The following is a 20,029-nucleotide window of genomic DNA, read 5'->3' as shown; positions in this document are numbered from 1 at the left end:
TTCAAAATTTTAATGGCTGGTTTCTCGTTTGGTTAAAGTACACCAGTGATCCCTATATTAGAATTTCAATTTCTTTTTGTTCACTAAACGTTTAATATTTATACAACGATTATTATTTATCAAATTATTTTAAAAATATGAGCGTAAAATTATAAAAAAAAAAGTCATTAAATTTATCAATATTTTAATAAATATAGATTAAATTTATAAAAATTTATTATTATCATTATGACTATTTTATAATTCGCTAAAGATTAGTGACCAAAATGATATGAAAGTCACAGATTATATCCTATTTACGTACTTTATCCTTCTATATTGCATGAATATATATTTTACAAAATAACAGGCAATTGTGGATAAAAACAAAGTACGTGGCTTTGTGTGTGTTCTTAAATCTTGACGGATAGGCAAAAGACAAAAAGTTTATTTGATCAGCTGAGTGGTTGCTTTTTATTAACTGATTTAATTATATTTTATGGTATATGTTTGGAATTCGAAATTATTTCTTAACAATTTTTTTATTCGAAATTCTTTACTTTTATTAATTTTTTAAATAATTTATTAAATTTTATATTTTATTCATGTAAATCACACGTATTGAGTAAATTAAAAATATTTAAATATTTATTTTACATAAAAAGTTAATTATTAAATATACATAAAAAATATAGTTATAGTAATAAATTTAATAGTATATTCCAAAATAATCGATATTATATTATTCTTAACCATATCAATCCGTTGGTAACGGTTTAAAATTAAAATGAAACAATATTAAGACTTACATAATAAATTAATTCTTATTATATTACATGAATAATCAAATAAATCTCTATTTAACTCTTATTTAGAATTTTAAAAATAAATAAACATTTAAAATTAAGAAGAAAAAAACATTTCAATTGAGATATTATTTGAAAATCCGTTCATCATTATTTGTTTATAAATTTTATTTTAAATAAAAATTTAATTAAAATAATGTTTTATTCAATAACTTATTCGAATTTCTTCTAATTCGATGGAGACAATTTGTTATATAAATCTAATATTAATATCTCCAGAGCAGCATCCTACAACTTCTCTGTAATTATAAATTTTTATTTATGTTTAATTAAAAATATATAATTTTGAATATAAAAAAAAGATTTTTTTAACATTTTAAAATGGTATATTGGACTAATTAAGCCTTATATCATCGCTTAAATAAGGATGAAGATGAAAGGAAGCATCATCTTGCATTGTAAATGCAACTTTCAACTGTTCTCACTCTCAGATGTATTATTCAAATCACAGAGTTCCCAGACATTATTCAGAACACTCGCTCAACTCACTTTGAATATAAAAGTCAAGATCAAGCATACCGGACCGGAATGCGGCGCTGGATAAGACTCCGACAAGAAGGACAGTCCTTCATCCCTTGTTTCTCTTGGAGCTCATTGCACGTAGTGCAAACGATCTGGTGCGCGCAGGGGATGAAAACCACGGAAATCTCCTCCGACAGACACATCACGCCTCCTTTCCAGGAAATGTCCTGGAAATCCATCACTGGTTCCGAAATAAAAGGGGTTCGAGATTCTGTCCGATCGTGCTATGCTTGTTGTCCAAAAATCTTTCAACACAGCTTCCATCGATGCCCCTACGAAGTGCAGCGATTTTTGAAGAGTCCGTCTTCAGTCTCAACAGAGAGATTTCTTGTTCAAGTTTCTGAATATCCTGTGTGTATTTTTGCAGGCTAGTTTCCGTTTCGACTTGATCATGTCCTCTTTTAGTTTTGCTGAAGCCTCGATTTGTTCTCGGTCCTTTCTTATCGAACTAGCCTGAGTAAGCACTTCTTGTTTTGCCTTCTGTTGCTGTTGCCATTTAACCTGCCACAGATTTTCAGTTTTCAATGAGAACAAAGTCGTCATTGCATAAGCATGATCACTAAAAGAACTATTCCGATGAACCAGTGGCATACCTAAAAATACTGACCAGAGTGATGGCTTGATATCGTACAATTGATATACTTTACACAATCAGATAGAAACTCGTATATATTCTCGGAAAAACTAGAAAAAATTATGAGCAAACGTATAAGGTGAACTAAACATGCTATAGAACGACTCCAAAACCAATTGTTAAGGCATAATATTAGATGGGAGATAGGGTACAAGCAAATATTAGTTTCTGATCGATTGTGGCATAAAAAAACAGATAAAATATGTAAACTATCAGTACCCATCATGCAATGGATGCCTTCCTCACCAAGTCTCATTTTTAAAAAACTTGTAAAACCTACTGGTACAAGTTTATCACATAAATCAAGGATTACTGTTCATTTTTTTTTTCTTATGAAAGATTACTACTGTTATCCACGAGGATAAAACTGGGGAAAGACGAGACAAAGAAATGCATGCAAACTAAACATTTTTAAAGCATACCTGAAGCTGTTCTTGGATAACTTTAGCCAGCTGTAATTCCTCTAGAAGTTGGGTGACCTTACGTTTTACGGTCACGAGCTCTTCCTGGAACAAGGTCTTTTGCTTTTCCCAGGACTGGACTTTCATCATAGTTTTCTTCTCCCTCCTCGATACCTCTTGACAGCTAGCTGCTGACTCCGCTGCTCATAATTTTGCGGCTTTCATTTCCTGACATACTGCTGCATTTTCCACATCAAGCCTGCGGACAGTAGCATTAGCACGTTCCACCTGCCTGCTAGCCTTGGACAAAGCAACATCCATCTCAACAAGCTTCTTCCTAGTGTTTTCTTCCAAACTCAACTTCTCTTTCTTAAGCCGTTCAACTTCTTCTTTCTCTTGCCACAAAATCTTGAGTTCAGCTTTGTCCTTGCTCAATCGACGAGCAGCTTGTATTACCTTTTGATTTTTCCATTCTGTCCATTCCTGTAGCTGATTTTGCAGTTCCCGCATCCTCGGTACCAGCTTCAAAATCATCTCATCCTTCCTATCTTGAGGAACCCAATCTCCCAAGGAATTTCCAAATGGCATCCCAACGTAACTTGGATTAGCAGCATCAGAAAAAGAAACGGGAGGCACTACAATTGAATTGCTTTTGGTAGGCAACTAAAGGGAAAGCTCATTATCAGCATTAGATAATGAAGGTGGGTTATTCATAGATGGTAATTTAGCTGGTATGTTTACCGGGGAAGAAATAGTTGCTATATCGGTCTTAGGCACTGGAGAAATATTATTATCATTATCTAAGCAAAATGTTGCAGAAGAAGACAGTCCCGAATTAACCGAAAGATGACTCCCGTTATATTGAGGGGCACTGGCTCCCATTTCCTTAATTTTCAAAGATAAACTTTCTATATTAACAGCAGAAGAGCCAGATACAGATTTTAGTTTCTTGTCCAAGGTTAAACCTCCCAAACTTCTCAGTTTAGCTCTTGATGACTCTTTAGATCCGCATGTCTTATAGTTTTTATCCAGATAAAGTGATTTCTGCCGAAGATGATATTCTCTCTTGGTAGAGTAAGTCTTTCTACTACCCACAAACTTTTCTTCCATAGTTGAAAACTGAGATGTTCCTGCTGCACGGAAAGTTTTATCCGTGCCATCAGCAACGGAGTTTGTTCCCTCTTTCTCTGAGACTACACCACTTGGAACAACGGAATTCTTCAATTTTGCAGTGTTGCTAACTCCTATAGACGGTGCCTCAGGTGGAGAACTATGAGAAAAAGGAAAGGATGGAACCGGTCTACACGGATTTGGAAGATTAAATTCAGAGGTTTTGGCTTCGGGCTTCAAGTGGGGTTGGTTTGACGCAAAATGAATCCCGTTGGAAACTCCATCACCAACAAAACCATCAACGGATCACCATTCATATAACAAGCATGTGACGCATTCATATCACAAATCAATAAGCACCACATAGCATCCCCATTGCTGAAGAAAGGCTGAACTTCTCGAAGAACACAAACCAGTTCAGTTAATATATACTTCTCCAACTGCTGCAAATCCTCGAAACAGTGGTCTCTTGAAGGATGATAATCTTGGCCACTTCTAAGAAATGTTAAGGTATTATCCACTATATTCGAGAGTGTCTTTACAACCATAACAAAGGCCTCATCTCAAGACTGCCTTAGTAGCAATTTCTTTGGGGTAACCAAAAGCAATGATACTTTTAATTGCACTCTTGAATATTGCATCCAAATTGCTTAAAATAAGTTCTTCTAGCTGAGATTCTGTGAGCTCGCTCCAATCAGCATCTTGGATTTCATCTGCCTCCAGTTCCACTTTAGGCCGACTTGGCCCAACCTCAGAAAAATCTAATGTGCTAGATAATCTCAGGTCGAGTTTTAATCCCTCAGAATGATCTTGGCTAACACCACACAAGTCGCACACACTAGCTTGATGATGGACTGGGGTGATTTCGAACTTCTCAGCACAAAATTCATAACTCGGACAACCATTTTCAGGCGAAGTTATAGTCTTATTCTGATCAGCTAACGGCGGATCAGCCCGGAATTTTCGCTTATTCCAGCTACCTTTTTCTTGAATCGACATCAACGGAGAAACATGACTACTACTGCCACTAACTTTATGAACCATTGATGCCATTTCTAAGCTGCATCAGGAAAGAACAAGAATATCAAACTATCTATCAATCTTCAATGCAAAAACTAAACTATCCAATGACCCATTAGCCAAACTTAATCAGAAAACACAATACAGAATCCGAATTCCAAATTCCAAATTCCAAATTATAAAGGATTAAATAATAAGCTCATCAGATCATTCACTACCAAACTAGAAAATAGTGATGATTTTATATTATAAAAAAATCTAAATCCTACCTTTTAATTTCAGCTATAAAATTTTACAACAGCAACAATCAAAATTCTGCAACAAAAAGAGGGGGAAAATCATAAAAAAAAACAGCTCAGATTCAAAAATTATTTAATCGAGGTATTAACAACATAACCAACGATCAAAACCGCAAAGCTTGAATCCAATCTATCACTATACAAAATTAGAATCTAAAATAATAATAATAATATATCAATTAACACACAACATCGTTTTATTAGATTAATGATCAGATTCCGATGATCGGAAAATATACCCGATTAAAAGCTTATATGTTTGAGAAAATTCACCTATCTCATAGCATCGGTGCAGAAGGAAGAATATATATATATATAAGCGACTATTTTTTTTCCTGAAGATTTTCTTTTAATTTTATTTAATAATAAAAATGTTTTTGGATTTTACAAGAAAATTTGATTTTTTATTGAATAATATTATTATAGTTTTGTAAGAACTAAAATTTTAAAGTGTCAGTACAATTTACAAATTTATTCTTAATATCTATATTTTTATTATTTTAATATTTATTTATTTAATTAAATCTAGCCTAATACTGTTTTAAATGTAATTACTCTTATTTTAATGAAAGCAATAATTTAATTCATCAAACTTTTTATAATGTCAATGTGTGAGTTTGGTAAAATTTATTTTTCTCACTCAAAAATAGATTAATATGTACTTCATTAGTGATATGATATTATATGTTAATAAATCATTTTGAATTTATTAAAAAAATAACTAATTGTAAAATTGTCTAAAAATAACATCGACAACCACATCAATAGAATAATATCATATCACTACTAAAGTATACATGAATGTTTTGTCATTTTAAATAAAATTAATTTAAATTAATTATTAATATATAATCTATTGAGATTCCACAATTTAATTTATTTCATTCACAAATTCAATATATTTCATTCAAGTATTAAGATTCCACTCTCTAATTTTACTTAAAAGAATGTTTCATCTCATGCGACTAATTTAGTTAATTCGAACTAAATATAACTTTTCTCACTAACCTTTTAGTAAATATTTTAATGATATGATAACTTAAGATTATATGTTAATATTGATGTCATTATCTATTTTAAAAGAAAATTGAAAATTATAAAAAAAATAAAAATTATATATATTTAAAATCATAATATTTACTCTCCCTTTCACTGTTTCGTTTGTTTTCTTCAATCTGTTCAAATAAACGAGTATTTACCATCGAACCGAAGCAGCAGTCGATTAGACCTCTGAGAGCTTTTTTAATATTGTTATACAACAAAGATCATAAAATCAATGTAGCTTTTGTATCAATAAAGTCATTCATGAAATTTACAGGATCCGTGGTGGCAAGTTAACAATATGAAGGTAAAAAACTAGAGGTATTTGACATAGAAAGAAAGAAGATGATTTCCTAATCCCCAGAACCCGGTTCCATCGAGTTAGTTACGATAATCAACTTCAAACTTGCTTGTGGGATTTCTCCGAATCTGACGAAACTGGATTCATTTCTTTGACATGTTTTGGATAAACAGGTGCAAGATCAGAGCTGAAGTACTTTACCTTGACAAATTTCATGATGTTTAACAAAGATATCATCAGCCTCGTTATCAAGATGTCCCTCAGCCTCGAAACAATTTGCCAAAGAGAATCTTGATTGCGGAAAACAATAACCATTTGCTCCTTTCGGCTAACCCACATCCTGATACCAGCCAAAACAAAACTGTCAGTTCAGACTTGGACAACTATATTGAAGAAATATGAAGTGAGTCTTCATTCTCTAGACTGAGTAAGACGACTAGACGAGTAATTATCAAAAACCAGTTCTGTTTGCAAATGAGGCAGCTTATAGAAGATCAACTAATCCGATGGCTCAAATATATTTATAAGCTTAGAAAGTATTCAAAACAACAGATTGACCAACCAATTCCAAAGGTCCTTGATGCATCAGTGATGGAACAACAATAGCAGAACTTCGATTAATTGAACCACCATGTTGGCAGGACTGCTGTATACATGACAAGTCATGTCTTACAGAACCGTAGGTTTCTGGTTCACAGGAAAAATCAAGATTTCTCTCGACTGACCTGGGCCTGTAATCTACGTCACCATCTGTGGCAATACCCGACTGCAGGATTCCAAAGAAGATTAGTTAATTGCAATGCATAAAGAGATTACACAGAATCTTTACTATGACCACAAGAGGTTCTTCAGATTAGAACTTCCCTAGAATTTGTTATTAGGTTGGTGAGTACAAATGTATAAGTTATACAAACTGCAAGGAAGAATAAGCAAATTAATCCACAAGTGTTTCCCCTTATAAATCAAGAAAGCCTATATGACTTGCAGTAGTAATTCAACCAGGCTAATTAGACAAGTTGCTTCAAATTCAGTTACAAAGTGGGAATTTCTACCGCACACTTCTAAAAGATCTTCACTCACTTCTAAGAAAGAATATAGCTTCAGGAGACAGCCATAAAGAAAAAATTGTAGTTTAAAATATTGAGAACACAAATAGCCAAAGAAAGATTTAAATTGTTCATACATTAGACGATTGTAATATCATCAGTTCGATTTTCATGCTCCAACCAAAGTTTATACGATTCTCCAGCAATTGCAGCACAAGCATCCCTGGGATCTTTGTATTCTGCTGCCTATATTAAAGAATATTATAATTTTGTCAATCAAATGCACAAAGTACGACAAAATATCTTGGGTAACCAGCAGGTACGACAGAATGCTACAGCTGAGAAAATCCACTTTAGCAATAAACATTGTTTCACAAACAATAAACATGCAATAAAATCTTTAGAAACTTTAGCAGTAGCCTTCTAATCAAAAGCAAATATAACTCATATCAGCATGCAATTGAATGTCAACAGAAGAATGATGTATCCATGGATTGACCGTAGCATTATAAGCAAATGGGAAAAGGGTCATGAATAAATCAGAAGGATCTTTATCATACCATGTTAACAACAGTTTGGCTAGAGAGAAACTTGAAAACTCCATCACTTGCAACAACAAAGAAAAGATGACTAGGTGTGAGTCGAACAATTGAATCTCAGGAACTGCAGTCACACCGATCTTCTCTGCAGTGCTATCTCCTACACTCCTTGTAAATGCAGTCCCAGGATACATTCCATTCGGAACCCACAACCTCGGAGGATCGCCATCATTACTTTCTTCATCACCCAATTCTGAATATTTGGGTCTTTAAAGCCTTCCACTTGTTCGATATTCAAAACCCTGGCCCCATAAAGCTTCACCCGATCGTATTCATCTTTCCTAAAGGGTGTTTGATCCATAGATAAATCCTCAGCCACAATCTGGTCCCCATCGTTAACAGCAATCACAGCCCTCGAATCACCCACATTAGCAACATAAAGAGTATCCCCAACAACAAGTACAGTTATGGCTGTGGTACCACTCAAAGCATCATCAATCTCACTATTATGTAACTCGGAATTCGTAGCTAAAAATGCAGAATTGTAAGCTTTTAAAGGATCGTCCAACAATGTGGGGTCACTGGATAATATTTCCACAAATCTATCCTTAACAAAATTCGAACATTCAGCACCGTATTGACCATGTCCATCAAATACACCGAAGAAATGAACATTTGGGTTACCTTGAATATGTGTCTTGATACAGAAACTATCTTGGTTTTCCCTCTCAGCCGCGCCTGGGTAATAACCATATGTTGTTAAGCTCGAGTACTGCAAAGTGAAGTTGCGATATGGAACATGAACCAGCTCCAATGAACTTTTTGTAAGGCAGTGTTTGCTTTTGTAAGGTTTTATTCCTCTATGGTAATCCGAATCCTCATCTGGTGTTGGCGGATATCTGTTACCACACTTTCCCAGAACTCAACCCATGATTTCGAAACAAAATTTAGAAAGAACATAAAAAAAATCCTTTCAAAAAGTGTAGCTCAATTGTTTGATAAAAGGCCTGAAAGAAACTGAATTTGTGATGGAGAAAATGATGCACTTTTAGGTGAATATGGAGAAATGGATTTTTTTTGAACCTAACATTTTAGGCATTTTTACAGGAAATTTGATCATGAAAGATGACAAAAAAAAGAGTAAATTTTACGGAGCAGTGCAAACCAAGAGGGTGTGGGGGATTTTTAAGACAAAAAAGAAGAATAAAACCCTTAACAAGCAAAAAAAGAGTGATACTCTATACCAAATCTACGGAAAAGAAGAAATCCTTTTTAGGATTTAGTGGATTCCTACTTCAATTCAAGGCGAAAGGGATTGCTTTCTTGACAGAAAACAAGATCAACAGCTCAAGAAGGAAATTAAAGGGATCCATTAAGGGGAGGTTGAAAAGAAATTGGAAAAAAAACGTAAACCCTGAAACTGGGATGTGTGAATTTGTTGTGCTTCAAAAGATATTCAACTTCCCAGCGAGAGAGACAGAAAGGGATAGAGAAAATCGATGGTCGCCCCGTGTGTGCATGGGTGAGTTTAGCTTTACCCCCGCCAACCCCGAAACAAAGAAAACAAAATAAATAAAAATGTATATATTTAATTTTTATTATAATAATCTGATTATTAATTTTAATTTTGGAATCCGTTTACTCATAAATTTGATGTAATTTTCATTAATTTTAGGGTAAACGACCTATTTAGTCCTTCTTTAATTCTTGTATTTTTATTTTGATCACTCGACTATTTTTTTTCAAAACCATTCATAATGTTGCATTTCATTTTTGTTTTGGTCACATATTGTTAGATTTGATCATTGACTTAACGAAAATGATGATGTGTCATGATATAATAATAATTTTAGTCCTCAAAACTTACACCTTCTATCAAATCAATCCTAATTTGAAATAATTTAAAAAGATATTCAATATTTGGAAATAATTCAATTTGTCCAACATACAATCCCAAAATCTCTTTCCCAAATGTCGACCTTCATCGTCGCACATTTGCTCAATCACCGCTATCACCTCTCCACATCGATCGTACACCCCTCGTCAACCCCTTACATTATATTTTAGGCCTTACAACCACCATATTCAATTGCACCCTTCGTGAGTTATTTGAACGACAGAAAGTTGGGACGAACGGACATTGATCGATTGTGAAGGCAATGAATCAAGAAAGAGAAAATTGATGGGAACAACAAAATTTTGTGTATAAAGTATGTGTGTTTTGCATAAGGGTGTCAATGATAACGAATAAGTGAAGAAGTTGTTGTGATGACATTAATAGTAACATTTCGATGACAGTTTGGGAGAATCGTCTCGACTAGGATAGCACAATTTATATCTATCAAATCTTACTTCAGGTGTAATTTAAATGGTAATGATATCTGTCGAGGGATCTTTCGATTACATAATTGATTAGAACCCTAACAATCAGAAAGTATTGCATTATTGAGTGTATGGTGTCGTTTTAGCATCGAATTTTTGTATTTTGACCCTCGAGAGAAACTTAAAAACGCTTCAATTGAGGAGAGCACAATATGTAAATTGTTCGTTCTTACCACGACTTATCTCGAGTGTCAAATCATCTTGTGTGTAATTCACTTTGATTGATTTGAATCCAATTGAAAATTTTGGAACAATAATCAAATAATTAATCCCATTTCATACCCCTCATTATTCATTTATTGTTTGTAACTTCTTTTTGTCAAGTCCTTACATTATTATTCTGGTTCTATGCTCAAGATTTATAATATATCTGTAGTACGAATAAAGTGACTTTAATGGTTAAAAAGTTTGTTATAATTTTTTGGGATACCGAATTCAAGCATCGCAATACTAAAGATATAAACACTCATTGTCAGAGGGTTAAAAGTCTTTGAATAGATACTATTTTATATTACCCTAAACTTTATTGATATAATTACTATGTCCAATGGACCATTACTATTGATGTAATTATTTTCATCTTTTTTTCCTAATTAGCTTATGCTCACGTATTATCTAGATTGGTTCAACATAATTATTATCAATCGAAATAATTATAGATCAAATCAAACTCAAATACTTTTGATAATTATCATCTAAAAACATATACAATACAAAAAGAAAAAAGAAAAAATTGATATAATCGATAAAATTGCTCCAATAACGTGTTAGAACAAATATTTAATCATTCAAGGTGTAAAAAAATATTTTTGCAAGTAAGATGTTTGCTACAATGTTTATTGGAAGTCGCCTGGATCACATAACATCCTCTGGAACACTCTTGAATTGTTCAATGACTTCTGCACCATAATATAGTTATCCATACTATCATGCATATAAAGAACGCATTATATACTCTATATGACTTCCAGAAAACGTAAATATTATAACAATCACTCTACTTATAAAAATATTTTCTCATACACTCCATATAAAAATAATCAACACATTATTTAAAACATTTTGCCGTTATAATCCTTCAAATTTAGGGAAAATGAAAAGAAAAAAAAAACCATGAGCACATTTCCCACTACATATCTATATGACGTCAACATTATGTAGGCGTGACAATCCTAAATGGGTAACATTATTATAGTGACCCCAATTTCCCAAATCTCCTGCTCCCCAACGTTCCTTATTCTGCCACGTCATCATCCAAAAAAATCACCTTTATTTTTTTTCATTTTTTACTCTTTTACTTAAGTCAACCCCACATTCATCACTCTTTGTAACCAATCAGATTCGTTCACATCATCATATTTTTCCAACCCCTCGTTTTTATCCTATTAAAAATAGGATCAAATTATATCGTAGTTCCTCTATTATTCTTAAATTCAAAATTTATTCAGAATTTTAATTAAACATAATTTGATCATCTATTTTCACATGATCAATAATTAATATAAATAATTAACTAGTCTGGTTAAAATGTTACTTTGAATTCTTTTATTAATAACACCCATTGCATCGTAAAGAAAGGACATATCGATAAAATGAGTTAGAAATTAAGGAAAAATTGTTTCAACATTTTAATCAAAAGAGCATTAATAATTTAGACTAACTAATGATATTATAGAAATAGAGGATAAAATTATATTGAATTAAAATATAGGGACTAAGTCTCAATTTAAAGGATAGTAGAGGACTGAAACTACAATTTGACTTCAAAATCTCCCCCGAACTACACCTATATACTTCACTGTTTTTAACATTTTATCTACCTTTTGTTGTCGTTGACGATGTTGTCTTATTTTCCGGTATCATTTCCGACAAGGCGACGTGAAAGTTTGGAAAACAACGGTACCGGTGGCAGGGAATTCGTCCATGGCAAAACTCCGGCATTTGAGTCCAAACGGTTCCATGGCACGAGACACCCTCGTCCAAACCTCACGACGGTGAAGGCTCGTCGTCGAGATCGAAACCGTCGCCGGCTTGAATACCTGAACCGCTTTCTTCAAGGTATCGACAATGTCGTCTTGGTCATCGTAAACGGACCCAACGCACTCGAAGCTAGCGTAACTGAACCCATCTTCAGGCGTAACATGGATCGTCGAGTAACGATCACCGTCGACGCCGTTCATGGAGTAACCGCAAGGGTCGAACTCGAAATCGCAAATCAAAGCTCGCGGGTTAATGTTGTCGATTCCGGCCAACTCAGTCATGTGTTTGGAAACAGACGAGTCGTGGCTTGTTTTGAAGAATTTCCGAGCCATGACTCGGTCGAGTTCCGTCATGCAAACTTCGACGGTGAAAGTATTTTCAGCCGATAAATGATCACCGTCGCCGGCACAGAAAACATGCCATGAATTCGAAGGGTTTTTCGAAGGCATAACGGAGGCTTTCCTAAAGCAAAGAGCTTCGGGTAAATTCTCTTCAATGTAAACCACTTCTTGTCTGAAATTGACATGAGGGAACGGCTGTGATTTAGGGAAAATGAAGTTGCCTCGAGTGTACCTACAGCCGCACAACGTAAGGCCGAGTTCGTTCGCCAAGTGAATCAACGGACGGATCGACTTCAGCAACTGAGTAGTCCCACAGGTCTTAATAATGATCTTAGTCGGATACACAAACAAGCTCGATTCAGACAACACGTAAGCATCGAAGAAATGGTTCCCGACGGCCGATACGACGGCGCATTGGACGACACGGAGGACTTTTTTAAGCGAATCGAAATCAATCAGCCTAAGACCCATCGTGACCGTCGGATCATTGTCGTCACTGTAAAAATGGAGTTCAAGGCGCTTTTCGAAACCTTCGAAACCAGAAGCAGCCATGGCTGGAAAACCTTGACTAAATCGAAAACCAACAAAAACCCAAAGACAAAGATGAAAAGAAGATTAAAATGGGGGAATTAGGGAGAGAAATGGTTGGAGTTTGATGGAGGAGCAATGGGAGGTGAATTTATAGGGAGACAAAGCATAGAAGTGGGAAGGCATGCGGATTGAGGTTACCAAGAATCATGATTGTTAGCATAACGAAGTGAAGAAATGATGATTTGTCAAAAAAAAAACCCATCAAATTTAGTTTGAGCTGTAAGAGAAAGAGATATTCCATGAAACATATAAGAGGTACATTTCATGGGAATGTCATTGGTTGAAAAAGGTGTTTGGATATTATGTATATAGTATCATACTAATTACAAATGTTTAAGTACAATTAAGTCATATTAACGATCCGTTTGTCTAATAAAATGAGACCATAGGTTTTTTAAATATTTTTTTAAATATGATATTGTGAACGAAGAAAATTAGATTTAGAAAGTCACATACATTTTAAATATATAACTTTTCAAAAGTTTAAGGATTAATTTAGATTAATATTTATAGTTTAGGGATAAATGTACAATATTTTAAAGTTTAAGGATCAATTTAAAAAGAATATCATAGTTTGAAGATGTATAATGTAATTAACTCATTTTAAAAATAAATTTATACGCTTGAACGAGTAATACGACTCATTTGATAAGTATATTTATTTGGGTAAGCTATATGTAGCACCCTCAGTATCATTTTGTTCCATTTTATTCTCCCACTTATTATTCAAAACACAATCTAACGTTTAATTTTAATTTCATCTTGATTACCCGTCATTAAAATTAACGATGATGTTGACATATCATTATAAATAATATCACATCATCATTTAAAAATAAAAAAAATATGTCAACAGTTCCATTATTTTTTTAACAGTGGATAACAAAAATAAAACTAAAACAAAATGTTAGATATGATTTTAAAAACAAAAAGTTCAAAGATCAAAATATAACAAAAATAATAATTAAGATTTAAACATGTAGTTTACCTTATTTATGTTGATGCGCATGCAATTCAGATAATTGTCATGCGACAGTTACTCCTACCAATGCAGGTCTATCGGTCAGTTCCAATCACCAATCTTCCATTCACTCATGAGTGCCAATGAAACACCTTTTCAGCTTATCTTTTTTATTGGGTAAACTAATTATTAAGTCAACCACCTATTACTTAATTTCTGTTTTGATCATCCAAGTATTATTTTTTTAAAAATATATATAATGTTACATTTTAGTTTTATTTTGTTCACCCTACCGCTAAAAAATTAACGATGATACGAATATATCACCATGATATAATATCACATCAGTATTTAAAAATAATTAAAAATACCACGTCAGCATCATCGTTAATTTTTTAACGATGGGTGACCAAAACATAACTAAAACGTAATATATATGTTATTTAAAAAAATTAAATAACTAAAAAAAACTAAATAATAGGTGGGTGACCAAATAGATAGTTTACCCTTCTATATGCGGATCAAACTCCTAACTTGAAAATACATAAAGAAAATATGAAATACCTTCAATAGCCATTGATAGATATATTTTAAACTGGTTTAATATTTATATATTCTTAGATCAAACAAGTCATCGATTTTTAATTTAATCAATTTAATTGGTTAATATAGTCTAATAATATTTAGATTTCATTCATGAATGTAGTCTTTGTCGCATCATATTTATTTATGTATTGCGAGTTTATTAATGTTATTATCATTGAAATCTTCTTAATTGGAATGATAATAAATCAAACGTGAATATGTAATTTTTTAAAAATATTTTTATTCATGACCATTTTTATAAAACAAATAAAACGTTAAAGATATATATATATCCTATTTAAGAAAACTATTTAATATGTTAATAATAATTAAAACAATATATTGTTGATGCATCAAATATTAATTTATATATAATTAGATTCATGAACACTTTGAAACACTTTGAGAGTTATCAACAATTTTGTCTGATATTTTTAGTTCACATGCAAATGTGTAATTATTCCAACACTCCTGTCTGGTTTCATGGTACGTAAAATTAATTACATCATCCCTCGTTGTTTCTTCATCGACATCTTTTGAGAGTTATCAAGTAATTTTGTCTCGCATTCTTACTTCACATATGCAATCGTGTAATTATTCCAACATCTAGGGATAGGGGTGGACTAAAGATGGCAACCGCTTCTCATAAAAATTTAAATTATTATACATTCATATATATATATATATATATATATATATATATATTGATAATCTATTTTTGTCTCTTAGAATTTATAAATTCGTTACTTTTTAAAATTTTAAAAATCAATTCCTTAACATAAAATCATACGTTCGTCTCTACCAACACCCCTCTCTAGTTTTTCGTGGCAAGTAAAACTAATTTACAACATGAGTTAGACGTTCCAAACACGGTTAGTTGGTCTTGTTCGGATAAGAATAAATGTCTTACACGAAATATGTTTGGTCTGTTTAATTTTATTGGATTTAATTTATTCTTATATATATATATATTATAATTATTCTTAATAATATTGTTTATGAATATTATATGAAAATAAATACTAGTTATATAGAACTATAATTTTGCAGAAAAATAAATATAAGAAGAGAATCAGGCGTGACAACTAAATAATGAGAAATCCTTGAATTTAGGGAGGGCCTCTTACGTGAAACTCAAAAGGAATCTGCAACATCATTTTTATTCTCTACAAACTTCAAACATAAATTATGCTTATCACCTGGTAGGATCACTATAAATATCTATTGGTCGCAATTAAGGGAGAACTTTTGTTTTCTTCTCCTTCATACCTTTATTTAAGTCGATCATCTTTTTCCATATGTTACCTCTCTCTCGCCCCTTCTCACTCACAGAAAATTAACAATCTACAGTTGATTTTATGTCGATTATAACTCTTCATTCAAATTAAAAAGAGTAAATCGTCAATATTTAATATAATTAAGTCATTCTAATCAGCAATCTTCATATAATTAAAAAATATTAATTTTATGGTTGATTATTAAATTAAATGTACATTTATATTTTTTTACAAGTGGTTTCAAGATTGATTTAAACAACATATTCTCATCGTGACATTATCTTATGGCGTCTCTTTTGATTTTTAAATAAAACTTTAAACCAAGGATTACATTAATAATTCAACATGATAACCTCTCCAGGAGTATCAAAGGTATATACATGAATAACCAAATGGGAAAATACAAAGAAAGTCATAATTATCTCAAAAGCAAAGGTGGAATTGGAATTAGAAATGGATTATATTCAACTAATTTTTTTTTGAATAATCTCGAATGATAAAAAGATTGTATGAAATCACTTTTTTTTATTAATATGGGATAAGTATAAGTCAAAACAATATTTGTTCAAATTCAACTCTCAATCATTTGACATTAAAACGCTCACACCCCTGATATTCATAGTACTTGAACTTGGGACTTTAAGGAATATCATCAATTCATTTACCACCGAAGTCGCTTAGTTCGTGCATATGAAATAATTATGATACATTAATATACGCCACTTTTATTCAAATCATGACCTATAACTTGATTTCTTGATGAACCCATCAAGTGATCTTAGTGGAAAAAGGAAATATAATTCTTCCTAAAGGTCATGGGTTCAAATAGATACGTCTGCAAAGTGCGTGTTGTCAATTAATTAAGAAAGTTCTAAATATAAAAAGAGAAAGGTTAATCTTCCTAAAGATCTTGAGTTCGAGCAACTGCGATTATAAAACGTGTGCGCATTGTGAAAAGACAAAGAATACTTGTAATTTATATTAAAATAAATAAATATTAACAATTGATTTGAGAAATACAAAGGGCTGTATAGGACAAGATAATGAAGACAAAAGAGAGGATGAAGAAGCAATGATGGGAAATGGTGAGGTTTCAGAATCAAAATTTTGCAGATATTAAAAGGGGGGAATGATTCAAAATGTACGCAGTGATTGAATAATGCAAATGTTAACTTATGGATGGCTGCCAGCCCCCCATTATGACCACAATACGCACTTCTTCAGCAGCATGCGCACCCCACCAAACTCAACATTTTCAAGATAATTTGCATTATTATAAGATAATATTTATTCAGAAAAAACAAGTTAATAGTAAATTTATTGAGATATTAATGTAATAGGAAAATAAATTTATTCATATGAGGTGGTGCAATTTTTATTTTTTCAAAGAAGGTAAATGTTACCGTGTCAATCATAAATCATGTGAATCACTTGATGTTTTCATGAAGACGCGGCATCTTCTAGCATTAGTTCCCGTGTTTTTTTGTTTTTTTTTTTCATCTTCTCAAGCTCCATCAATAGTGTCCGTTAGCTTCCATATGCTCCAACAACAGCCTAGGTAAGTTCACCATCATCAACTCAAGGACACCAACAATGTCATCACCATTTTCGTGCCAGAGGTTGGGGAGATGTCAGGTCTTTTATGTGTCTTTATGAAGACATCGGGTAATCCATGCGTCTTCCCTTGTCGACTTGAGAAACCAAAATAAAGTCTAATGATCCTTGTTTGGGGAATTTTTTCCACTTCATTATTTAGGTGATTTTGCTTTTAGTTAATTGATAATGTACATAATCTTATAAATTTAATTGTTCAAATCCGAATCCTTTAGAGAGAATGATATTTCTTTTTGCTACTAATGTCATTTAATAGGTTGATCAAACTCGATATATAGATCTTTTAAATCGTATATTTTATTTTATTTTTAAAAACTCATTTGATCTATTTTATTGACATCTTTAATAATATTATTAATTTAATATAATTAATTAAAATGATATTTATAAAATAATTAAATAATTTTTATACTTGTAAGCACTATATTTTAACTTTTTTTTATTTTATTTGGTTATTTCTCTATCAATAAAAATGGTCAAACACTTGTAATAATAATTATATCCATTTGTTGGCATCAAATCTTACTTAAAAGTCCCAACAAAATCCCACCTTTTACATCAAAAGGTGCAACCAAAATCTTCCTTGTTAGGATTCAAATAGCATAAAAATACATATATAAATTTAATTTACTTTTTCTTTGAATATATAAATTTAATTGAATTCATCTCACTTACATTAATTATACTATCTTAATTTAACCCAATCCATATCACTTGTAGTAATTATAGTAATAGAGAAAGGAAATTTGCTTGATACATAATTCGCATAAAATTTAAAATGTACAAATATGTATATTTAAATGTAATTATTTGTACGAACCAAACAATCTTGGTAGTAAAAGAAATTGTTGTTATTATTTTAGGTCTCGAGTTTGAGCACCATGAATATCAGAGGTGTGTTAATATTCAATGTCAAATGGTTGAGAGTTATTTTTGAACAGTTAATGTTTTATGATCTACTTACCTCTAGTGTAAAACTTTTAGTTTTATGCATTTTTAAGATCGTCGGATAAACTTTTAAAACTTTAAGAGAGAGCGAACTTATAAAATTATAGGAGGAACGAAAGCAGATTATCAATTGAAAATATAAAAAATATTTAAAATATATACTAATATATGATTTTTAGGGAGGACAACTGTCTCACCCACCCCTTCGATCTGTCCCTACATATACATAATCCATAAACTAAATGAAAAATAAAATGAAATCAAACTAAATACAATTAACCTCTCCCATCCTTTCAATCCATTCCAGTATATATGTATAACCCATAAACTAAATGAAAAATGAAATGAACCCAAGCTAAACACAATTATTGGTCCTACTTCCATAACTTTTTAATTAACCATTCCCAAGACTCACTATCCTCCAAACTCAAATCATGCATCGTAAGCTAAGCACCATGATTGGTCCCACTCATGAGTTCAATGTGCCTGCTCCACTACAACTACCATGGCATGGTCCCATTGCAACTACGCATCATCCAAGATGTGTCCGAACATGCATGTTGGCACCCAAAAGGAACATTAATCCACCCTTGGGTTTTTAATATGTTTTTAGGGTTAGACAAATAGTCCCCACAGGGTCCCTGGTTGGACGACATATGAATTGTTACAGGGGGCATGTTACAAGTTGTGTTTAGCCACACATGTTGCAATTTTGTGCCAAGAATTATAACCCAAAATAACTTGAATGCTTCTTTTTTTAAGCTTTGGGAGCATTAATGAATGAGTCTTTACTGAGTGCCACTGTACCATGCGCGCACAATTTGGTTAAATTTTGTAGAATGGACCCACCACCTCTTTTGTTTTGGATATGCTTTACATGTACTACTGATAAGGTGGTGCTTAGATGCTCATCAAATATATTTGTTAGATGTTTTCTCGAGTTAGCGATGAATATAAATGTGTGTCAACTTAAACTATTTTTAAATCTATTATTGACCCGAATTCGAGTAGTTTAATTTATGTTTTGATATAACCTTAAGATTTTATGTATTTGTGTTAGATAATTACCCGAATTCAAGTTATATAATTCATGTTTTGGTACAAGTTAATGATCATTGATATGAAATTTAATCTTAATATTTATTGAATACTACCATATGATTATAAAAATCGTGTAGATTGAATTTAGGGTTCACAATTAAGTGTATTTGAACCGGTTTTATTGGTAATGGCAGAGTTAATATTTCGGTTTGAATATTTGTTAGGCCTTCTATTGTATTGTTTTGAAATTGGATAAATTAAGTTTTATTTTTATTTAAATATTTTAAAATTCTTATTAATTATGAAATTAGTTAGAGAAATTAATTGTTATTGAAGTGAACAGACTACTTTTTGTTTGCCTTCAGAAATAGATGTGGGAATGTGTAGTAATACAGCTCCCAAGAGAATATCATATATATATATATATATATATATATATACCTCGTAGATGGTAAAGATTTTTTAGTCAGAGTTTAAATATTTAATAAGTGTTTGTATTTTTTAAGTTCATAATTTGATCTCGCTTTTTCTGGGTAAATTATAAATTTCAT

At 31.9% G+C, this 20,029-nt stretch overlaps 1 protein-coding gene and 2 pseudogenes across 1 annotated transcript; all 3 read right to left on the bottom strand.

Moving 5' to 3' along the window:
- Positions 1 to 1,338: 1,338 nt before the first annotated feature.
- LOC120208522 lies at positions 1,339 to 4,580 on the bottom strand (annotated as a pseudogene).
- A 1,519-nt stretch (positions 4,581 to 6,099) lies between these two features.
- On the bottom strand, positions 6,100 to 9,272 carry LOC120208511 (annotated as a pseudogene).
- Positions 9,273 to 11,919: 2,647 nt separating this feature from the next.
- On the bottom strand, positions 11,920 to 13,090 carry LOC120208195 (S-adenosylmethionine decarboxylase proenzyme 4-like). Its single transcript, XM_039207531.1, has one exon. It carries the CDS (start codon positions 13,011 to 13,013, stop codon positions 12,000 to 12,002), a length of 1,014 nt encoding a protein of 337 aa, XP_039063462.1. The 5' UTR covers positions 13,014 to 13,090; the 3' UTR covers positions 11,920 to 11,999.
- Positions 13,091 to 20,029: the final 6,939 nt, after the last annotated feature.

Source organism: Hibiscus syriacus, unplaced genomic scaffold (assembly GCF_006381635.1).
Source record: "Hibiscus syriacus cultivar Baekdansim isolate YM2019G1 unplaced genomic scaffold, ASM638163v2 tig00000538_pilon, whole genome shotgun sequence".
Lineage (NCBI taxonomy): Eukaryota > Viridiplantae > Streptophyta > Magnoliopsida > Malvales > Malvaceae > Hibiscus > Hibiscus syriacus.
The sequence above is the reverse complement of the archived record's forward strand: the minus strand, read 5'-3'. Positions and strand labels throughout refer to the sequence as shown.

Coding starts and splice junctions, on each gene's coding strand:
- LOC120208195 (XM_039207531.1), bottom strand. CDS start 13,013: ATGGCTGCTTCTGGTTTCGAAGGTTTCGAAAAGCGCCTTGAACTCCAT.